This window comes from Trichosurus vulpecula, chromosome 2 (genome assembly GCF_011100635.1).
Source record: "Trichosurus vulpecula isolate mTriVul1 chromosome 2, mTriVul1.pri, whole genome shotgun sequence".
In the NCBI taxonomy this organism is placed as follows: Eukaryota; Metazoa; Chordata; class Mammalia; order Diprotodontia; family Phalangeridae; genus Trichosurus; species Trichosurus vulpecula.
Window position 1 is genome coordinate 13,295,268 of NC_050574.1, and position 19,818 is coordinate 13,315,085.

Consider the following 19,818-nt stretch of genomic DNA (forward strand, 5'->3'; position numbering starts at 1 on the left):
TTCTTTCATTTGAATTTATTTTGGCACTTTCCTGTTAGACCTCAAATCGCACTTTGTTTTGAATTGTAATGAGCTTGCTTGATCATACTTAGTACTCTTTTGCAATTCTCTGGCCTAAGCACACTGCTCATGACTATAAGCCCCAATGCTTAATAAGTGTTAATAAATGCTCTTTCTACCTCTCCTCCTATGACAGTAGGACTCTTATAGCCATGCTAAGGGTGGATGTAAGTTAAAAGATCTCATCTGACATAATTAGATTGTTACATTTTCCCAACAGCAGAGTTATGAGGGAAAAAAGTGCAGAGGATGGGATAAGGGAAGAGCAACTAGCAGTGAAGTGGTTTTAAACAGTGTGGATTGTTCCTACAGCAACCATACTTGAAGGCCTGTAGTGTAGAGTTTTGACTTGCCCTGATCCACTGGATTTCCTCACTCATGTGCTTCCCTACTAGGCTTCTATAAGAGTATGCCCTTTCTCTGTCTCTTTGTCTCTGTCTCTCTCTCTTTATCTCTCACCCACCCATACCTCCCCCCCCCCACACACATCAGAAGACCCTATGTGCCTTAGTGGAGACCATGACCCAGGTTTGTGGGTGGATTGTGGTGTATAGAAATGGTTTGAAAGAAACTCAAGAAGACAGAAAGAGAAAAAGATAATGAGAACTTTCTTGATGGAAACAATTTTGCTCTTCTCTTGTGAAGAAGATGAGAATTCTTTTTTCCTATTTAATATTTTATTTTTCCCAATTACATGTAAGATCAATTTTAACATTCTTTTTTTTTAAATTTGAGTTCCAAATTATTTCCCTCCTCCCTTCATTGAGAAGGCAAGCAATTTGACATAGGTTATACAAGTGTAGTCATACAAAACACATTTCCATGCAAATTATTATATGAAATAAAACAGACAAAAAAGAAAAGAAAAATAAAGTAAAGAAAAGATATCTTTAATTTGCATTCAGGCTTTACCAGTTCTTTCTCTGGAGATGGATGGCACCTTTCATCATAAGTTCTGCAGAACTGTCTTGGATCATTGTATTACTGAGAACAGCCAAGTCATTTAAAGTTAATCAACATATAATATTGCTGTTACTATGTACAGTGTTCTGGTTCTGCTCATTTCACTTTGCATCAGTTCATGTAAGTCTTTCCACATTTTTCAGAGAGCATCCTGCTTAAAAGATGAGCATTCTTGAGATGAGACCTTACTTGGTATTGTAAGAATGAAATGAATGGTAGAATTCTGCTTCCAGAGGTAATGAAAAGTCACTTGCAAATTATAGTGAGGATAAGAGGTGACAACAGCTGAGATTTTTCTCCCAGTTAAAATATTGTAAATAATTTTTTATATCTTAGTAGTAATATTGATTACATTATTAATAAATTGTATAGCCAATAGCCCATATTTTTGATCCTAGGAGACTGGAGTTTTGATAGAGAGATGTTAACAATTGCTTATGATAAAAAATTTATTAAATAACTAATTCATGAGAAAGAGTTACAATTGTATCAATTATTGACAAAATATCTAAACATACCTCTGGATTACCCTAGAACTTGGGGCAATGAGATTGAGTATTGTAACAATTGAAATAGAAGGCTAAGGATGACCTTGTTAATACATCTTTATGCTCTCCCCTTTGGTGATTTTATCATTTCCTGTATTGATATTTTTCCAGTATAGAGATTATTTATAAACACACACATATATTATCATCCCCTTTATTTTTGTTCCTAAATTTCCAACAGCCACCTGCAGATATCATCTGAACATAACAATTATGTGTTATCTCAAAGTTACCAATAATATCTTAATTGCCAAATGTAATTGCTTTTTCTTGATCTTTATTCTTCTTGACCTGTGAGGAGTATTGCAGACTACTGGCTACCTTCTCTACTCGGATACTCTCTTTTCTCTAGTTTTCATGCTTTCTCTTAGTTCTCCCCCTTCTCTTTTTGACCGCTGACCACTCTTTTTCAGGATCTTAGTTGGGTGACCCTTACATCATGCTCTCTAATTGTGAGTATGGGGCATCTAGGTGGCATGGGGGAATGGAGTGCCCACCCTAGAGTCAGGGAGCTCTGAATTCAAATTTAGCCTCCAACACTTACTTGCTGTGTGATCCTGGGTAAGCCACTTAACGCTATTTTCCTCAGTTCCTCATCTGTAAAATGAACTGGAGAAGGAAATGGCAAGGCATTCCAGTGTCTTTGAAAAAAAAACAGCAACACAAAAACAACAAAAAACCCAAAACAAACCCAAAATGGGGTCATGGAGCGTCAAATATGAATGAAATGTTTCAACAACACCAAAACTCTGAGGATACTCCAACTCTTAGTCCTGGGCCATCCTCTGTTCCCCATCTAGATTCTCTTTTCATTATCTCATCAGATCCTGTGGTTTAATTATTTTATCTGTATACAAATGAGTCCCAGATCTAGATATGCAGCCCTAGTTTTGCTATTAGACATTTTAGCCTGGATGCTTAATAGGCATCTTGAAGTCAAATACTGTAGATGAAGCTTAAAAAGACCCTGATGTTGGGAAAGATTGAAGGCAAAAGAAAAAGGGGATGGCAGAGGATCAGATGGAGAGGTGGGATGATGGAAATGATGAACATGAACCTGGACAGAGTTCAAGGGATAATGGAGGATAGAAGGGTGTGGTGTGATACAGTCCATGAGGTCATGAAGAGTCAGGCATGCAGCCTGAACAACAACAACAAAATCAACATGTCCAAAACCTTTATTTTTTTCCCCCAAACCCATCCCATCTTCTGAGCTTTCCTGTTTTAATCAAGGGGCCTTCCAGTGACCCAGTTGCACAACCTGAGAGTATCCCTTACCACTCATATCTAATCAGGCACCACCAAGTCTTGTAGATTGTTCTTACATAACATCTCTCATACCTGTCTGCATTCCTGTCCTCATAAAGCCATGATCCCAGCTGAAAACCTTGATACCTCTCACTCTACTGAAAGTCTCTAAATTGATCTTTCTATTTAAGTCTCTCTTCTCTCCAAACTATCCTACACACAGTGGTCAAAGTGATTTTCCTGAAGCTTAGGTCTGACCACATCACTCTTCTGTTCAGTAAAGTTCAGTTGGCTTATATTTATTACCTGTAGGACCAAATGCAAAATCCTTTGTTTAGCTCATAAAGCCATTCACATGGACTCTAATCTACTCTCTAACCTTATTAGATACACTCCCCCACCCTGTACTCTAGAACAGAGGTATCAAACTCACAGGATCACCACATAACTCTGAAATCAGATGAATATATAATTGGGAAATATTTAATAAAATAAACAAAAACATAATACAATATAGATAATGTTCTTGCCTTGGAATAGTTTATATTCTAATGCAGAGAGACCACACATAAAAGAGAACTGGAAAGGAGGGGGGGGACTAAGGTCTCTGGGGCAAGATTTGGAGCTGGTGGACAGGAAGTGAGATAGAAGATTAGTTCCACAAACAAAGGAAAAGTTCATGGGTAAAGGAAAAGCCTAGGATCATTCCAGGACAGAATCCAAGTTTCTGATGGGGAGTAGATGGGGATGATGACTAGAGATATGAAATAGTTTGATGGTGAGATTGATTTGTGAAAAGCACAGGTGATCAAACAACTTACATTCTGTAGCAGCCAAACTAGATAATACCCATTATGTGGGTATACCTAGAAGTAACCTTGAAGAAAGAGAAGGATTTTAAAAGGTGGATATGTGGGTAGAGGAAATTTTAATGCTCAGAAGGAGAGTGCAGGATGATGTCAGGGAACAACTAGTCTATGTCTGAGTTTTGTAATATGAAGAGGGGTTGTCCCTTCTCCATCTTCAGCCTCTACCTTAGTTCAGGACCTCATCACCTCCTTACTTGGATTATTACAAGAACCGCATTGATTCTCTCCTTTTAATCTTTCTTTTCTCCAATACATCCCTCACAGAAGTGTCAATATAATCTACCTAACATTCAGTGGCTTTCTATTGCCTCTACAACAGCCACACCCCAGTAAAACCATCTCCGGGTCTGGGGAACCTGCAGCCTCAAGGCCATATGTGTTCCTCTGGGTCTTCAAGTATGGCCCTTTGGGTGAATCCAAACTTGACAGAACAAATCCCTTCAATGAAGTGATTTGCTCTGCAAAACATGGGCTCAGTCAAAAGGCCACAACCAAGGTCCTAGAAGGCCTTGTGTGGCCTTGCAGCTACAGCTTACAGAACCCATGTTCTAAACTGCGGTTAAGACAGGTTGAGTAACTGACAGACCTCAAACCTGTTGATGAGTTAGAGAGATGTCTGACCCAAGTATGTGAAGACATTCCCCAGTGGAATGGGTGGATGAGAACAATTTGTTGCAAAGGCCATGAAGGCCACTGAAGCAGGTGCTCTGGAGCATTTAGAGATTGATCAAACATCAAAAACACCACAGTCAACCTGGGATATCACCAGTTGTCTTTATTTTTGTCTTTCCACTGGACTTAAATGACTCTGGAAGAGAGAGTGAGGCTGATGACTTTGTGCAGCCCTACCTTATTTAAATCCAGTTCATTCATAAGTCAGGACATAGTCTATGATGTCATCAGTCCTCTTCAAAAACAAAGGATTAACAACATGATATCTATAGGAATTCATATGCCCAGAATTGAATTCATCTTGCCCCAACAATTTTTCCATCCTTTTAATGTTTCTGTTTCTAATAATGGCATTGCCATCCTACCATCTGCTTAGACTGATAATTGAGTCATCATTTCCCTGTAGTTCACCTGAGATATATAATGTGTCACTGAGTTGTTTTCCATTATTTCCTAGCTCATCACTGCTCCAATTAATTCCTTTCACAATAGCCTGAATAATCTTCCTAATGAACCACTGTTCATTAGGAAACTTTCCCTTCCTCTACTGAAATAATCAGTGACTCTACATAACCTGTTGAATACCACAATAAATCCTATACTGGTGTATAATGCCCTCCGCAATATGGTTCCAATCTGCCTTCTAGGTTTATTTCACATAATTCCCTTTCACATGCTCTCCATTTCAGCTAAATTGTGCTAATATGCTGTTTGCTTTTCTCATCATGCCATTTCCTTTCACTGTATCTTTGCTCATTCCATACCCCAAGACTAAGACTGGCATAAGATTAAGTCCCCTACTTTGACACAACTCCTGTGCCAAATGCTTTATGAAACCCTATCTCACTTACCCATATGGCAAAAATGAGATTTCTCTCTAGTCCCTCACTGTAACCTTAACTTTGATCTTGAACTATCCTGGGAATTTTTCACCCAGATTTGTATCTTTTTAAAATGTGTACATTTTCCCTTAGAAAATTTTAAGCTTTCTGAGGATAGGTTCTTTGTTGTGTCACTGTTTCTGCTTGTAGCATTTATGACATTTAATGGCACATAGTAGGCCTGTTAATGTTTGGGGTATTGAGTTGTGGCAAAGTGAATTCCCAAACAAATATAGGAAGAATTGGCAGGTTTGAATTATAAATTTAATGTGGAAAACAAGAAATATTATAGAATGAAATATAATACAGACTATTATAATAGTCAAGAGACGATGGTCTAGTTGAGAATAACAATAGTTATGAAAGGTTGGCATCTTTAGTGGAGAACCTAGTAAAGAATCAGATATCATTAATATTAATTCTTCTTTACAACTTGACTATTATGGAAATAAGTTTAATGCAAATGAATATGTGAAACCTATATTGGATTACATGCTGTCTTGTGGGGGACAGGGGAGGAGAGGGAGAGAGAGAAAATTTGGAACTCAAACACTTGTGGAACTGAGTGTTTTAAACTAAAAGTAAAAAAAAAAACTAAGAAAAGATTCAGATATCACCAATTATAGACTTCTCAAAGTGATTCAAAATTTTTTTTTGAACTTTTGCCTCCCAGGTAAAATTTCAGAATGACTCCTAGAATCTGCTTTCTGCTTTAGATATTCCAAGGTGTTTCTATCTGGTCTCAGAAGGATCACATAGCACTTGGGAAGAAAGATGCAGCCTAATAATCCACCACTGGATGCCAAAATACAGAAGATCTCCGCATTCATCATAGCCTTTCCTTTGGGGTTCTGATAGGCAGGGATGAAAGACAGCCACACACTGCAGAAGATCAGCATGCTGAATGTGATAAACTTGGCTTCATTGAAGGTGTCTGGAAGGTTTCTAGCCAAAAAAGCCACTATGAAGCTCCCCAGGGCCAGGAAGCCCATGTAACCCAAGACACCATAAAAGGCAATGCCAGAACCTATTTTGCAAACAATAATTATATGACCAGGTTCTGAGTGTAAGTCTAGGCCTGGAAAAGGTGGAGAGGTTGCCAGCCAGATGCCACAGAGAGTCACTTGGATCATGGAGCAGATGAAGACAATAAAATTAGAAACTCTGGGTTGTACCCATCTTTTCATCCTGCTTCCTGGTCTTGTGGCTTTGAAGGCCAGAACCACAGTGATGGTTTTGGCCAAAATAGAAGAAACAGCCACAGTGAACACAATTGCAAATATAGTTTGTTGCAGGAGGCAGGTTGCTGATGTTGGTTGGCCAATGAAGAACATGGAGGAGAGGAAACACAAGGTAAGGGATATGAGGAGTGTGTAACTGAGATTTCTGTTATTGGCTTTGACTATGGGAGTATCTCGAAACTTCACAAATATCACAAGAATCAGAACTGTGAGGAGAGAAAATGAAAGAGCTATACAAGTCAAAGTCATTCCCAAGGACTCTTTGAAAGTGAAGAAGGCCACATTCTTTGGGAGGCAGTTATTTCTCTCTTCATTTGGATACTTATCCTCTGGGCATTTCATGCAATGGTCCATGTCTGCAAGGAACAAAGCGTATCTCAATATCTTATAGTTAATAATTTCACCTTAGCCCCAGACCAATAAAATCATTACATCATATCAAATCAATTCTACTGACTCTATAGAAACTTCCTGAAATATGTGATATAGTGCCACCAGTATGCAACACAAAGAAAGAATACATTTCCACATTGTCCAAATCAATCAAGATTTGGTGAACATAAGTCATAGTCATTCTCAAACTATACATCCTTTCAGAGTGAGATGGGGCTATTTCGATGGATTCTTTTGACTATATAAGAACAGAAAACAAACCCCCTAACATGCCTCTTTTCAATCTCTTTTGTTTCAGGGTGGCAGTATTTGGAGTAGAAAATGTTAATACATACCAGAAAAGTAAAATAATTTTCTACATTACAACTTCCCTCCTACTGAAGTCTCTCTTGATGATGTCTAACGAATTAGTGATTTATGCAGCAACAGTGATATATGTTCAGATGATGTTTTAAGAAAGTACTTGACAATGAATCGAATACCATTCAGGTATTCTAGCTGATAATTCAGACACCATTAATTGATTAGCATAATTTGCAATGTTTCTTTGCTTCATACACTAGCAGCTGATAATATTGGACCTAATCTGGCATATGTGAATTCACAGTATATTCTTAATATTTTAGGTAAAAATGGTTCCTTTTGCTAGAGATTTGAAATACCAAAGAATCATTGGAATTGCTTAGGACGCATAGTCAAGAACTTCCTGTTGTTTTGAAAAGTTATACCTTTTTAAAATGATCAGACTATAAGACATGACAAATGAAGCAGCATATGTAATCATTAGCATGTACTTATATAAGGAAAATTGGGGAAGAGAGTGAGAAACATAGTTTAGAAGACTTGGACAGGAAGAAAGAAGACTTGGAGATGGAGAGTGAAGCACAAGTGATAATCTAGTGGAATTATAAAACAGACAAACTGAACAGAGAAATTAGAGCATTTGGGAAGGAATATCATGATCAAAATCGAAGCAGCACAGCATCTCAGAGCAAAAAAATTTCTAGGAGGCCATTTACATCAAATTGTATCAGAACAAAAATCCCCTCCAAAAATTGACCAATGAACGTCCAGCCTTTGATTGAAGAGCAATGAGAGGGAACATGCAACTTCTCAAGGCAATGGATGAGTTTGAGTTTATTCATTATAACTTAGAATATATTAATCTTTCATCCATTTCTTCTAGCTCTCTTTGTGGGCAAATAGATCAGGTCTAATCAGTCTTTCTATGGTCAACCCTGGAACTACCTGAAGAAAGCTATAATATTCCTCTATGCTAAACCGCCCCCTTTGAAACATCATTTTTTCAGGTATCTGGTATAGACTTAGTTACTTTGGTTATTTTTCTGATCCAGATATCCCAAGATTTTCCTGTACAGTGAAAAATCCTTTCCTCAAAAAAAATCAAGACCTTACCTAGGCCTACAGTTGTATTGTGGTTGAACACCATATTGACAAACTGTTGTGGTCTATCTGCATCTTTATCTGCTCCTTCTGAAGATATGGATCTTCAGATATTTTCTTACTTGTATAGTAGATAATATGCCTCCAGATTCTCCCTCATTATTTTTTTTATTTAATATATTGAGTTTTCAGCATTGATTTTCACAAGAGATTGAATTACAAATTTTCTCCCCATTTCTACCCTCCCCCCCATTCCAAGATAGCGTATATTCTGGTTGCCCTGTTCTCCAGTCAGCCCTCCCTTCTGTCACCCCACTCCCCTCCCATCCCCTTTTCCCTTCCTTTCTTGTAGGGCAAGATAAATTTCTACGCCCCATTGCCTGTGTATCTTATTTTCTAGTTGCATGCAAAAACTTTTTTTTTGTTTTTGAACATCTGTTTTTAAAACTTTGAGTTCCAAATTCTCTCCCCTCTTCCCTCCCCACCCACCCTCCCTAAGAAGTCAAGCAATTCAACATAGGCCACATGTGTATCATTATGTATAACCCTTCCACAATACTCATGTTGTGAAAGACTAACTATATTTTGCTCCTTCCTAACCTATCCTCCTTTATTGAATTTTCTCCCTTGACCCTGTCCCCTTTCGAAAATGTTTGTTTTTAATTACCTCCACGCCCATCTGCCCTCCCTTCTATCATCTCCCCCCCTTTATCTTCTTCCTTCTTTTTTCCTGTGGGCTAAGATACCCTCCTCAGGTCAAATCTGATTAGAGCAAGATTCACTCATTCCCCCCTCACCTGCCTTCTCTTCTCTTCCTACAGAATTGCTTTTTCTTGCCACCTTTATGCGAGATAATTTACCCCATTCTATCTCTCCCTGTCTCCCTCTCTCAATATATTCCTCTCTCATCCCTTAATTCAATTTTATTTCTTTTAGATATCTTCCCTTCATCTTCAACTCACCCTGTGCCCTCTCTCTCTCTCTCCATATATATATATATATATATATATATATATATATATATATATATATATATATATATATATATATATATACATATATATATACACATACATACATACATACGCATTCACTTATATATATACACATAAACATATATGTATATATATATGCATATTCCCTTCAGCTACCCTAATACTGAGGTCTCAAGAATCATACACATCATCTTTCCATGTAGGAATGTAAACAAAACAGTTCAACTTTAGTAAGTCCCTTGCAATTTCTTTTTCTTGTTCTTTTTCTTGATTACCTTTTCATGCTTCTCTTGATTCTTGTGTTTGAAAGTCAAATTTTCTATTCAGCTCTGGTCTTTTCACTGAGAAAGCTTGAAAGTCCTCTATTTTATTGAAAATCCATATTTTTCCTTGGAGCATGATACTCAGTTTTGCTGGGTAGGTGATTTTTGGTTTTAATTTTAGCTCCATTGACCTCCTGAATATCATATTCCAAGCCCTTCAATCTCTTAATGTAGAAGCTGCCAGATCTTGGGTTATTCTGACTGTGCTTCCACAATACTCAAATTGTTTCTTTCTGGCTGCTTGCAGTATTTTCTCCTTGATCAGGGAGCCCTGGAATTTGGCGACAATATTCCTAGGAGATTTCTTTTTGGGATCTATTTGAGGAGGTGATCGGTGGATTCTTTCAATTTCTATTTTGCCCTGTGGCTCTAGAATATCAGGGCAGTTCTCCTTGATAATTTCTTGAAAGATGATGATCTAGGCTCTTTTTTTGATCATGGCTTTTCAGGTAGTCCAATAATTTTTAAATTCTCTCTCCTGGATCTATTTTCCAGGTCAGTGGTTTTTCCAATGAGATATTTCACATTGTCTTCCATTTTTTCATTCCTTTGGTTCTGATTTATAATATCTTGATTTCTCATAAAGTCACTAGCTTCCACTTGCTCCAATCTCATTTTTAAGGTAGTATTTTCTTCAGTGGTCTTTTGGACCTCCTTTTGCATTTGGGTAATTCTGCCTTTCAAGGCATTCTTCTCCTCATTGGCTTTTTGGAGCTCTTTTGCCATTTGAGTTAGTCTATTTTTAAGGTGTTGTTTTCTTCAGTATATTTTTCAGTATTTTTTTGGGTCTCCTTTAGCAAGTCATTGACTTGTTTTTCATGGTTTTCTCATATCCTTCTCATTTCTCTTCCCAATTTTTCCTCTACTTCTCTAACTTGCTTTTCCAAGTCCTTTTTGAGCTCTTCCATGGCCTGGGACCAGTTCATGTTTTTCTTGGAGGCTTTTGTTGTAGGCTCTTTGACTTTGTTGATTTCTTCTGGCTGTATGTTTTGGTCTTCTTTGTCACCAAATAAAGAATGCAAAGTCTGAGACTGAATCTGGGTGCGTTTTCGCTGCCTGTCCATGTTCCCAGCCAACTAACTTGACCCTTGAGTTTTTCAGCGGGGTATGACTGCTTGTAGAGCCTGGGGGGGATGCGCCAGCTCTGCCACACCAGCACTCCTCCTTCCCCAAGAACCCCCAACCCGGACTGGACTTAGATCTTCAGCAGGCTCTTCACTCCTGCTCTGATCCAACATTTAATTCCTCCCACCAGGTGGGCCTGGGGCCGGAAGCAACTGCAGCTGTACTTCTGTAGCTGCCCATGGGGTGGTAGCTGAACCAGGAACTCCTTCCACTCCTGCAGCTTTTCCCACTAACCTTCTCTGTTGTCTTTGGTGTTTGTGGGTTGAGAAGTCTGGTAACTGCTGCAGCTCACTGATTCAGGGCGCTAGGGCACACTCCACCCGGCTCCTGGTCTGGTTGGTCCAGCCGCTCATGTTGGGCTCTGCTCTGTTCCTCTCTGCTTCCAGCTCCGTGGAGGATAGACCTCACCCAGAGACCATCCAGGCTGTCCTGGGCTGAAGCGCTGCTTCCCTCTGCTGTTTTGTGGGTTCTGCAGTTCTAGAATTTGTTCAGAGCCATTTTTATAGGTTTTTGGAGGGACTTAGAGGGGAGCTCATGCTAGTCCCTACTTTCCAGCTGCTGTCTTGGCTCTGCCCCTCTCCCTCATTATTTAAAATGTTTTAATTATATGTAGTATCCTCTGATTCTCTTTGAAAGTCCTGGAAATTGGATTTTTAGGTCATGTGATCCACAAGAGATGGGGCTAGGCATTTTCTCTGATCCTCATGACCTCTCACTCCTCTCCAATGAAAAAATTATTGCCCAAAGAGAAAGCAACTTTAACTGTCTCCATGGCCTAGGACTTGTAAAATCCAAATGAAGGTAAAACAGAACCATGAACATCAGTTCATTTACCTTCATTTGGATTTTACTTACCTTACTTAATACATGGTCCCCAATTTGCCATCACATTTCTGGTATAAAGGCTGCACTGGTTGACCAAAGGACCTGATGTATAATCCTTGGACCCAATGCATGGGCTTGCAAGAAAATTCAACTCCACATCCTGATCTACCTTCCCGTCCCCCCTTTTTTAGTGCTGCACAGTTATGGGCACCAGGCTGCAGAATTTTGCACAGTCCAAGAGAGAGCCCATGTCAAGTGGTACTACCGGCTACTGAAGCTTGCTGCAGCCCTGATAGACAGCCATCCCAGTGGTTGTAGCATTTTGTACTGCAAAAGATCTCTGCAGGAAGGTGGCAAAACAGAGGGAAAGGGGAAGAACACATTTCTGGCCTTAAAGCTCAACTCCACTGCCCATTTCAATCTATCCCAGTGCCTTAGAGAACTATAGAATCCAATGCTGTAGCACAAGTTTGACAGCTGTCTGAACTGTGGGTGTGAGGCAAGTTCTACAAGACAGTGGTAGAAACTTCCAAGAGGTTAGAACCTGGAATAGATGTGTTGGATGTTATTATTCTATGAAGCATGCAGGAAATAGAGAGAGGCTAGATCATTATGTGGAGGGAGGCAGGAACAAGAGAATGAGGGTCCCGAGTGAACAGAAAGAGAAGATAGAAAATCAAGAAAGTGAAAGAACCCCTCTCTGGAAAAGAGTGTAAAAAATGAATAAGACTAGTTGAAGGGAGGAGAGAAAAGGCAAACCTATTTGAGAAGACAAAAAGTGAAAAGAAAAAATCAGATAAAACAGAAAATAAAAAAAACAACAAGAAAAACCTGAAAGTGCAAAGGATAACAAATGGGAGAGGAGGGTTGGGGTTAGAGGAAGAGAGCCAGTGAAAATAGACCCGCCTTAAAAAAGTTTAAGCTAAAGTAACAGAAGGAACATATTTCCCATTTATAGCAAAAGAAGGAAAATACCTTAACTAGAAAAGTCCCATATTAGAGGCAGAGATAGGAAATTAAAAAAAAACACACACCAGTTTCAATGTCAATGCATTAAACAATCCAATAAAATGAAAAAGAATGGCCAATTGGATAAGAAATCAAAATCTTGCTTACAAGAAACATTAAAAAAGAATAGACATTAAAAAAATAAAAATGAAAAGATGGAAAAATTGTACATCAAGTAAATTTCAAAAAGCAGATCTTGTAATCATATTATCTAATAAAGCAAAAGCAAGTATTTAAAAAATAAGAGGCCATAAACAATTATACTGAAAGGAACTATAGATAACAACCAATATCAGAAAAAACCTATATACTCAAGAGCAGCAAGAAGGCACAATGAATAGAGCCCTGGCCCTGGAGTCAGGAGGACCTGAGTTCAAATCTGACCTCAGACACTTGACACATACTAGCTGTGTGACCTTGGGGAAGTCAATTAACCTCAATTGCCCTGCCTTTCCCCCTGCAAAAACAACAACAAAAAAACCTTATATACTCAAAATGCCTTAGCATCCAAATTTATAAAGGAAACATTAACTGAACTGCAAGAAGATACTGGCAGTAACATAATAGTGACAGGAGTTTCAATAGTCTTCTCTTTGTTTTGGTTACATCCAACAGAAAGATAAACAAAAGGGAAAATATTAAACTGAACAAATTGCTGCTGGGGCTAAAAGACTAAGAGCTAAAAGACTTGTGGCACCTTCTGAGTGGGACTGCAAAAGAATATACACAGATAGACACAGGCGTACACACAAATTCATAGATATGTATGTGTCTATGTATATTCACACATGTGTGTATACATACATATATGCATATATACATATATGTGTGTGTGTGTATATATATATATATATATATACGTATATACACATACATACATATGTATGTGTGTGTCTGTATAAATTTCCCAGGACCACATGGAACTTACAGAAATTGACTATGTATCGGGGCACAGAGATATTGCAAGCAAATGTAAAAAGCAAGAAATAGTACATCCTTTACAGACAATAATATAATAAAAATTATTAGTTCAGGTACCACAAACAAAAGACACCAACCAGAATAGAAACTTAACAATGAACTTCTAAATAGTGAGTGGGTCAAAAAACAAATCATAGAAACTATTAATAATTATGTGAAAGAAAACAAGAATGATGAAAGAACATCCCAAAATTTCTGAGATTCAGGCAAAGTAGTCCTGGTGGGGACGGGGAGGACGACAATATCCCTACAAACATACATTATGAAAAGAGAAAAAAAGAGGATTAATGTACCAAATATGCATTTTTAAAAATAGAGGAGAAACCAGTAAATTAGAAACCAAAAATACCCATAGAAATGATTAAATTAAACTAAAAGCTGGTTCTTTGCAAAGATTAATTAAACTGATAAATTCCCTAGCTAAACTGATTTAAAAGAGAAGGTAGAAAACCAAATCAATAAAATAGTAAATCAGCAAGTTGAAATCACAAAACCAGAAGAATATGAAGAATTATCAGAACATATTGTGTACAGTTATATGCAAACAAAACTAAGAATAAAATAGAAATAGAGGAATATCCTCAAAAATATAAAATACCCAAACTATCAGATTAATTAGAGATCTTTTTTTAAGCAGAGGAAGTATAACATTTATTTAGACACTAGAGGATCAAATCCCAAGACCAATAACTCTAATTTAATATAGCAGTAATTATATTCCAAAACAAGTAAACCCACCTCAATGTAGCAACAAGGAAATTATAACACACCATTATAGAAAGGAACCAAGCTATCCTGCAACCTTCCCCTTCCTGCTAGCACCTTCCTGTAAACAATCACTCACAAATCCTAACTGTCTGCTTGCCTGCATTCTCTCCTTCAGTTCTGAAAGCCTTTGCAGTTCTCAGAGTCCTTCCAGTCTCCTGGATTCTCTGGATTGTCAGTTCTCCAATCTCTCAATGCTGTAGATTCTCAGCTTTTTTATCTCCACAACTCCCTGGTCTGCACTCTCAGCTCTGCAGTCTCTCTTGATGCTGGCTCTCTCTCAGTATCTGCTGCCTCAATCTCTTCTTGATGTCTCCTTCTCAATTCTGCTGCTCTCACACTCCGGGCTGTCATTATATGCAGTTCTAGCTGGCAGATTAGATATAGATCTTAAACAATCTGATCTCTGAAAAGAAAATAGATCTAACTATAACAAAATTACCAAAGAAAAACACTCTTGGTCCTGATAGATGAATAGGAGAATTCTATCAAACTTTTAAGGAACACAGTAGTCATACTTCACAAATTATTCTCAAAAATTGAGAACATGTGCTACTAAAATCTTTTTATGAGACAAATATAGTCCTAATACCGAGGCCAGGGAAAGATTAAACACAGAAGGAAAATTATAAGCCAATATCATCATCACTATTGACTCAAACTTTTTAAAGAAAATACTGTGATTAATCCAAGAAGTTGTTCATTATGACCAAGTGAAATTTATACCAAGGATGCAATGATGGTTCAACATTAGCAAAACAATCAACGTAATGAATCATGACAAAAATCAAAAAATCCTAAAGCACACAATCATCTCAAGAGTGGCAGAGAAAGCTTTTGACAAAGCACAATACTTATGCTAAACAATCAAATAAACAACTGTACAAAGTGTAGGCATAATTATTTTAATATCATAAAAAGTCATCTATCTAAAAGCAGAAGCAAGTGCCATGTGCAATGAGGGTGTATTAAGACTTTTCCAATAAATATAGGAGTAAAACAAGGATGCCTGTTCTCTCCACTATTATTTGTTATAATTATGGAAATCTTAATGATAGAAATAAGACAAAGAAATTAAAGGTAAAGATACACTTGAAAAATGTGAGGGAGTCAGTAAAGATGCTGAGACAATTAATAGCTTCAGCAAAGTTGGAGGCTACAAAATAAACCCTCAAAAATCAACAGCATTTCTATATAATATTAACAAAGCACAAGAGGCAATAACAGACAGTGAAATCCCATTCCAAATAACAGCAAAATCCATAAAATATCTAGGGATTGATGATACCAATACACAAAAGACTCACATAAGTTCGAATGCAGAATGCTCTTAAATGAAATAAAGCACAATTAAAAAGAGCTGGAAGGATTATTTAGTGCTCCTAGCTAGGTATTGCCAACAAATTAAAAATTACTGTATTACCAATGTTAACTTACACTTCTAAGGCTATTCCAAATTGCCAAGGAAATGCTTTATAGAACTTGATAAAAATTTCATTTACAAAATTGAAAAATATCTAAAATGGAAGGGAAATTATGAAAATCAATAGGAATAATGGGCAAATAGACTTTCAGACCTCCAACTATATCATAAAACAGAAGCCATCAAATTATCTGCATTAATAAATAAAGAGCTAAATCAATGGACTAGACCAGACAGAGGAAAATCAGAAAAAATACTCAAAAATCCAGTGTGCAATAAGGTAGAAAATATGAATTACTTGAAAAAACTAATTTGATAAAAAACTTCTGGGAAAACTAGAAAGTAGTCTGGCAGAAATTAGGCTTAGATCAACACCTTACCCCATATTCCACAATTCTAAATGAATATGGGATCTTAATATTTAAGGTCACATTATAGAGAAATTAGAAGAGTAAGAGATCATATGTTTCTTACTTCTGCATGTAGGAAATATATTCTTAGCCACCCAAGAAATAGAAACAACTATAAAAATTAAAATAAATAATTTCAATTATATGAAACTTAAAAAGCTGTATAGATAACATTTATGTACATACCATAAGAAAGGAAGTGGTTGGATGGGGAAAAATCTCTGGGGATCTTTCTTGGGGGAATAACTCCATGGACTCAACTAAAGAGATATGAGAGAACACTTGTAACCCACTCCTTAATGGAGAAGGGAGAGATACAGGTGTTATCCATTACATGCTTTTCAGATTTTTTTCAATGTATCAATCAGTTATGCTGATTTTTTTTCCTCTTAAAAATAGTATTTTTTTTTAATATGGGATGACTCTGGGAGGGGAAGTGATGCTGGGAATACTATGATGTTGTAAAAAAAAAATACAGAAGTGGGGCAGAGCCAAGACGGCAGAGTAAAGGCAGGGACTCACCTGAGCTCTCCCCTAAACCACTCCAAATACATGTAAGAATGACTCTAAACAAATTCTAGAGCAGCAGAACCCACAAAAAGAGAGTGAAACAAATTTCCAACCCAAGATAACCTTGAAAGTCAACAGGAAATGTCTGTTGTACAAAGCTGAGAGATGACCACAGTCCAGCATAGACTGGGTCCCACGAAACTCTGAGCAGGCCTCAGGGGATTGAATCACTGGCAGCTACTGGGGATTCCAGACTTCTCAACCCACAAACTTGAAAGACAATTTAGAAGGACCTGGTGAGAGAGGAGCATAGTCCAGCCCAGCCCCAGGACAGCCTCAGCCCCAGCAAACTAGGAGCAGCACTTGGGAGTGACTGAATCAGCAGCAGCATTTACTTTCAGAGCTCCCAGCCCGCAGCTGATAAGGGGATCAAACAACTGCTCAGAAGGAGATTACAGGAGTCTCTTCACAGGCACCAAGGCAGGGTTCTGTTGCTTTGCCTGTACTTGGATCTAGGTCACAGTGCTGAGTCAAGGAGGAGCACTGGCATAGAAGAGCTTGTGGCAGCAGTGGAGGGGGGAGCCTCCTCACAGTTCCAGGGCGGATAAGAGCACTTGTGGTCACCCACAGACCAGAGCACAGGCCAGGAGTGTAGTAAACACCTCTCCTTAGATCATACCACCTTGGAAGAAATGAAAATGTACAGGTCCCTAAAAATATTTCTGAAAAGAGCTGCACTAAACTCCTGAAGCTTGGGACAGTTTGCCCTCTGCATTGGAAGCAGAGCCCTACCTTGACAAAGAATTAAAAAGTCAAATAATAGGCTGGGAAAATGAGCAAACAATGGAAAAAGCATACAAAGGAAGATCAAAACATACAATCAGAAGAAGATAACAAAGTCAAAGCTCCTATATCCAAAACTTCGAAGAAAAATATGAATTGGTCTCAGGTCATGGAAAAGCTTAAAAAGGATTTTGAAAATCAAGTAAGAGAGGTAGAGGAAAAATTGGGAAGACAAATGAGAGTGATGAAAGAAAATAATGAAAAATGAGTCAACAGCTTGGTAAAGAGACCGCCCTCAAAACATACTGAAGTAAATAACACCTTACAATAGAATGGACCAAATGGAAGAGGTCCAAAATGCCAGTGTGGAAAAGAATGCCTTGAAAAGCAGAACTGGCCAAATGGAAAAGGAGGCACAAAAGCTCACTGAAGAAGATAATTCATTAAAAATGAGAATGGAGCAAATGGAAACTAATGACTTTGAGAAATTGAGAAATCATAAAACAAACCAAAATAATGAAAAAAATAGAAGACAATGTGAAATATCTAATTGGAAAAACAACTGACCTGGAATTTCGATACATGAAAGAAAATTTTAAAAATATTGGACTACATGAAAGCCAGGACAAAAAAATGAGCCTAGACATCATCATTCAAGAATTATCAAGGAAAACTGCCCTGATATTCTAGAACCAGAAAGTAAAATAGAAATTGAAAGAATCCACTGTTCATCTCCTGAAAGAGAACCCCAAGGGAAAATTGCCAGGAATATTATAGCCAAATTTCTGAATTCCCAGGTGAAGAAGAAAATATTGCAAACAGCCAGAAAGAAACAATTTAAGTGTTGTGGAACCACAATCAGGATAGCACATGATTTAGCAGCTTCTACATTAAGAGATCAGAGGGCTTGGAATATGATATTCTGGAGGTCAAAAGAGCTAGGATTACAACCAAGAATCACCTGCCCAGCAAAACTGAGTGTAATCCATGGAGAAAAATTGATATTTAATGAGGCTTTATCAGTAAGGCAAGACTCATGACCTCAAGGATGACCATGAACATGCCTGTATGGTTCTGAATCACAAAGTATGAAAAACTATCTTGGTAGAGGGCAGAGGAAATATAACATTTAATTAGACACCAGAAGATCATATCCCAAGACCAGTAACTCCAATTTGATATAGCAGTAATTATATCCCCAAACCAGCAAGCCCGCCTCAATGTAGCAAAAAGGAAATTATAACACGCTATTATAGCAAGAAAGCAAGTCATCCTGCAACCTTCCCCTTCCTGCTAGCACCTTCCTGTAAACAATCACTCATGAATCCTAACTGTCTACTTTGCCTACATCCTCTCCTTCAGTTCTGAAAGCTCTTGCAGTTCTCAGAGTCCTTTCAATCTCCTGGATTCTCTGGATTGTCAGTTCTCCAATCTCTCTATGCTGTAAATTCTCAGCTTTTTTATCTCCACAACTCTCTGGTCTGCAATCTCAGCTCTGCAGTCTCTCTTGATGGTGGCTCTCTCACAGTAACTGCTGCCTCAATCTCTTCTTGATGTCTCCTCAATTCTGCTTCTCTCACACTCTGGACTCTCCTTATATATAGTCCTAGCCAGTGTCTGATTGGCTAGAACTCAGGTGTCTGACTGGCTGGATTCATGTACATCTGATTGGTTAGAACTCAGTGCATATACAATTGGCTCTGGTGTTAGCACCTCTCCTTAGGGCCCCAAAGGCTTCACACCTCTTGTGATCTACTTAGCAAAAGGGTGTGGGCTTGGGCCTTCACCTAGTAAGTAAAGAGTGTAAGTAAAGACCCTATTGAATGGGCAGGGAAGATTTTTTTTCTTTTTTGGAGGGGGGAAGGCAAGGCAATTGGTGTTAAGTGACTTGCCCAAGGTCACACAGCTAGTAAGTGTGTCAAGTGTCTGAGGCCAGATTTGAACTCAAGTCCTCCTGACTCCAGGGCTGCCCCTAGGGAAAATCTTTAATCACATTAACACCACAGAGGTAGAGGAATTTAATGCGTTCTTGAGAAAAAACCAGAGCTAAATAAAAAATTTGGCTTTCAAATATAAGAGAAGCATGAAAAGTTAAACAGGAAAGAGAAATCATAAAGGACATGTTAAAGTTGGACTGTTTGCATTCCTACATGGAAAGATGATATTTGTAACTCATGAGACCTTTATTATTATTAGGGTAGCTGGATGGAATATACATAGACAAGAGGCACAGGGTGAATTGAATATGAAGGGATGATATCTAAAAAATAAAATCAAATTAAGGGGTGAGAGAGGAATATCCTGGGAGAAAGAGAAAAGTAGATGCAGAATGGGGTAAATTATATTGCATAAAAGACACAAGAAATAGCTATTGCAGTGGAAGGCAAGAGG

At 38.0% G+C, this 19,818-nt stretch overlaps 1 protein-coding gene across 1 annotated transcript in view; it reads right to left on the reverse strand.

Annotated features, from left to right (window-relative positions):
* Nucleotides 1-5,882: 5,882 nt before the first annotated feature.
* The window catches only part of LOC118836258 (vomeronasal type-2 receptor 26-like), a 43,343-nt gene continuing 29,407 nt past the window's right edge, over nucleotides 5,883-19,818 (reverse strand). The window contains exon 7 of the mRNA XM_036743592.1: nucleotides 5,883-6,838. Coding sequence (XP_036599487.1) covers nucleotides 5,883-6,838 — 956 coding nt within the window. The remainder of the gene's footprint in view (nucleotides 6,839-19,818) is intronic.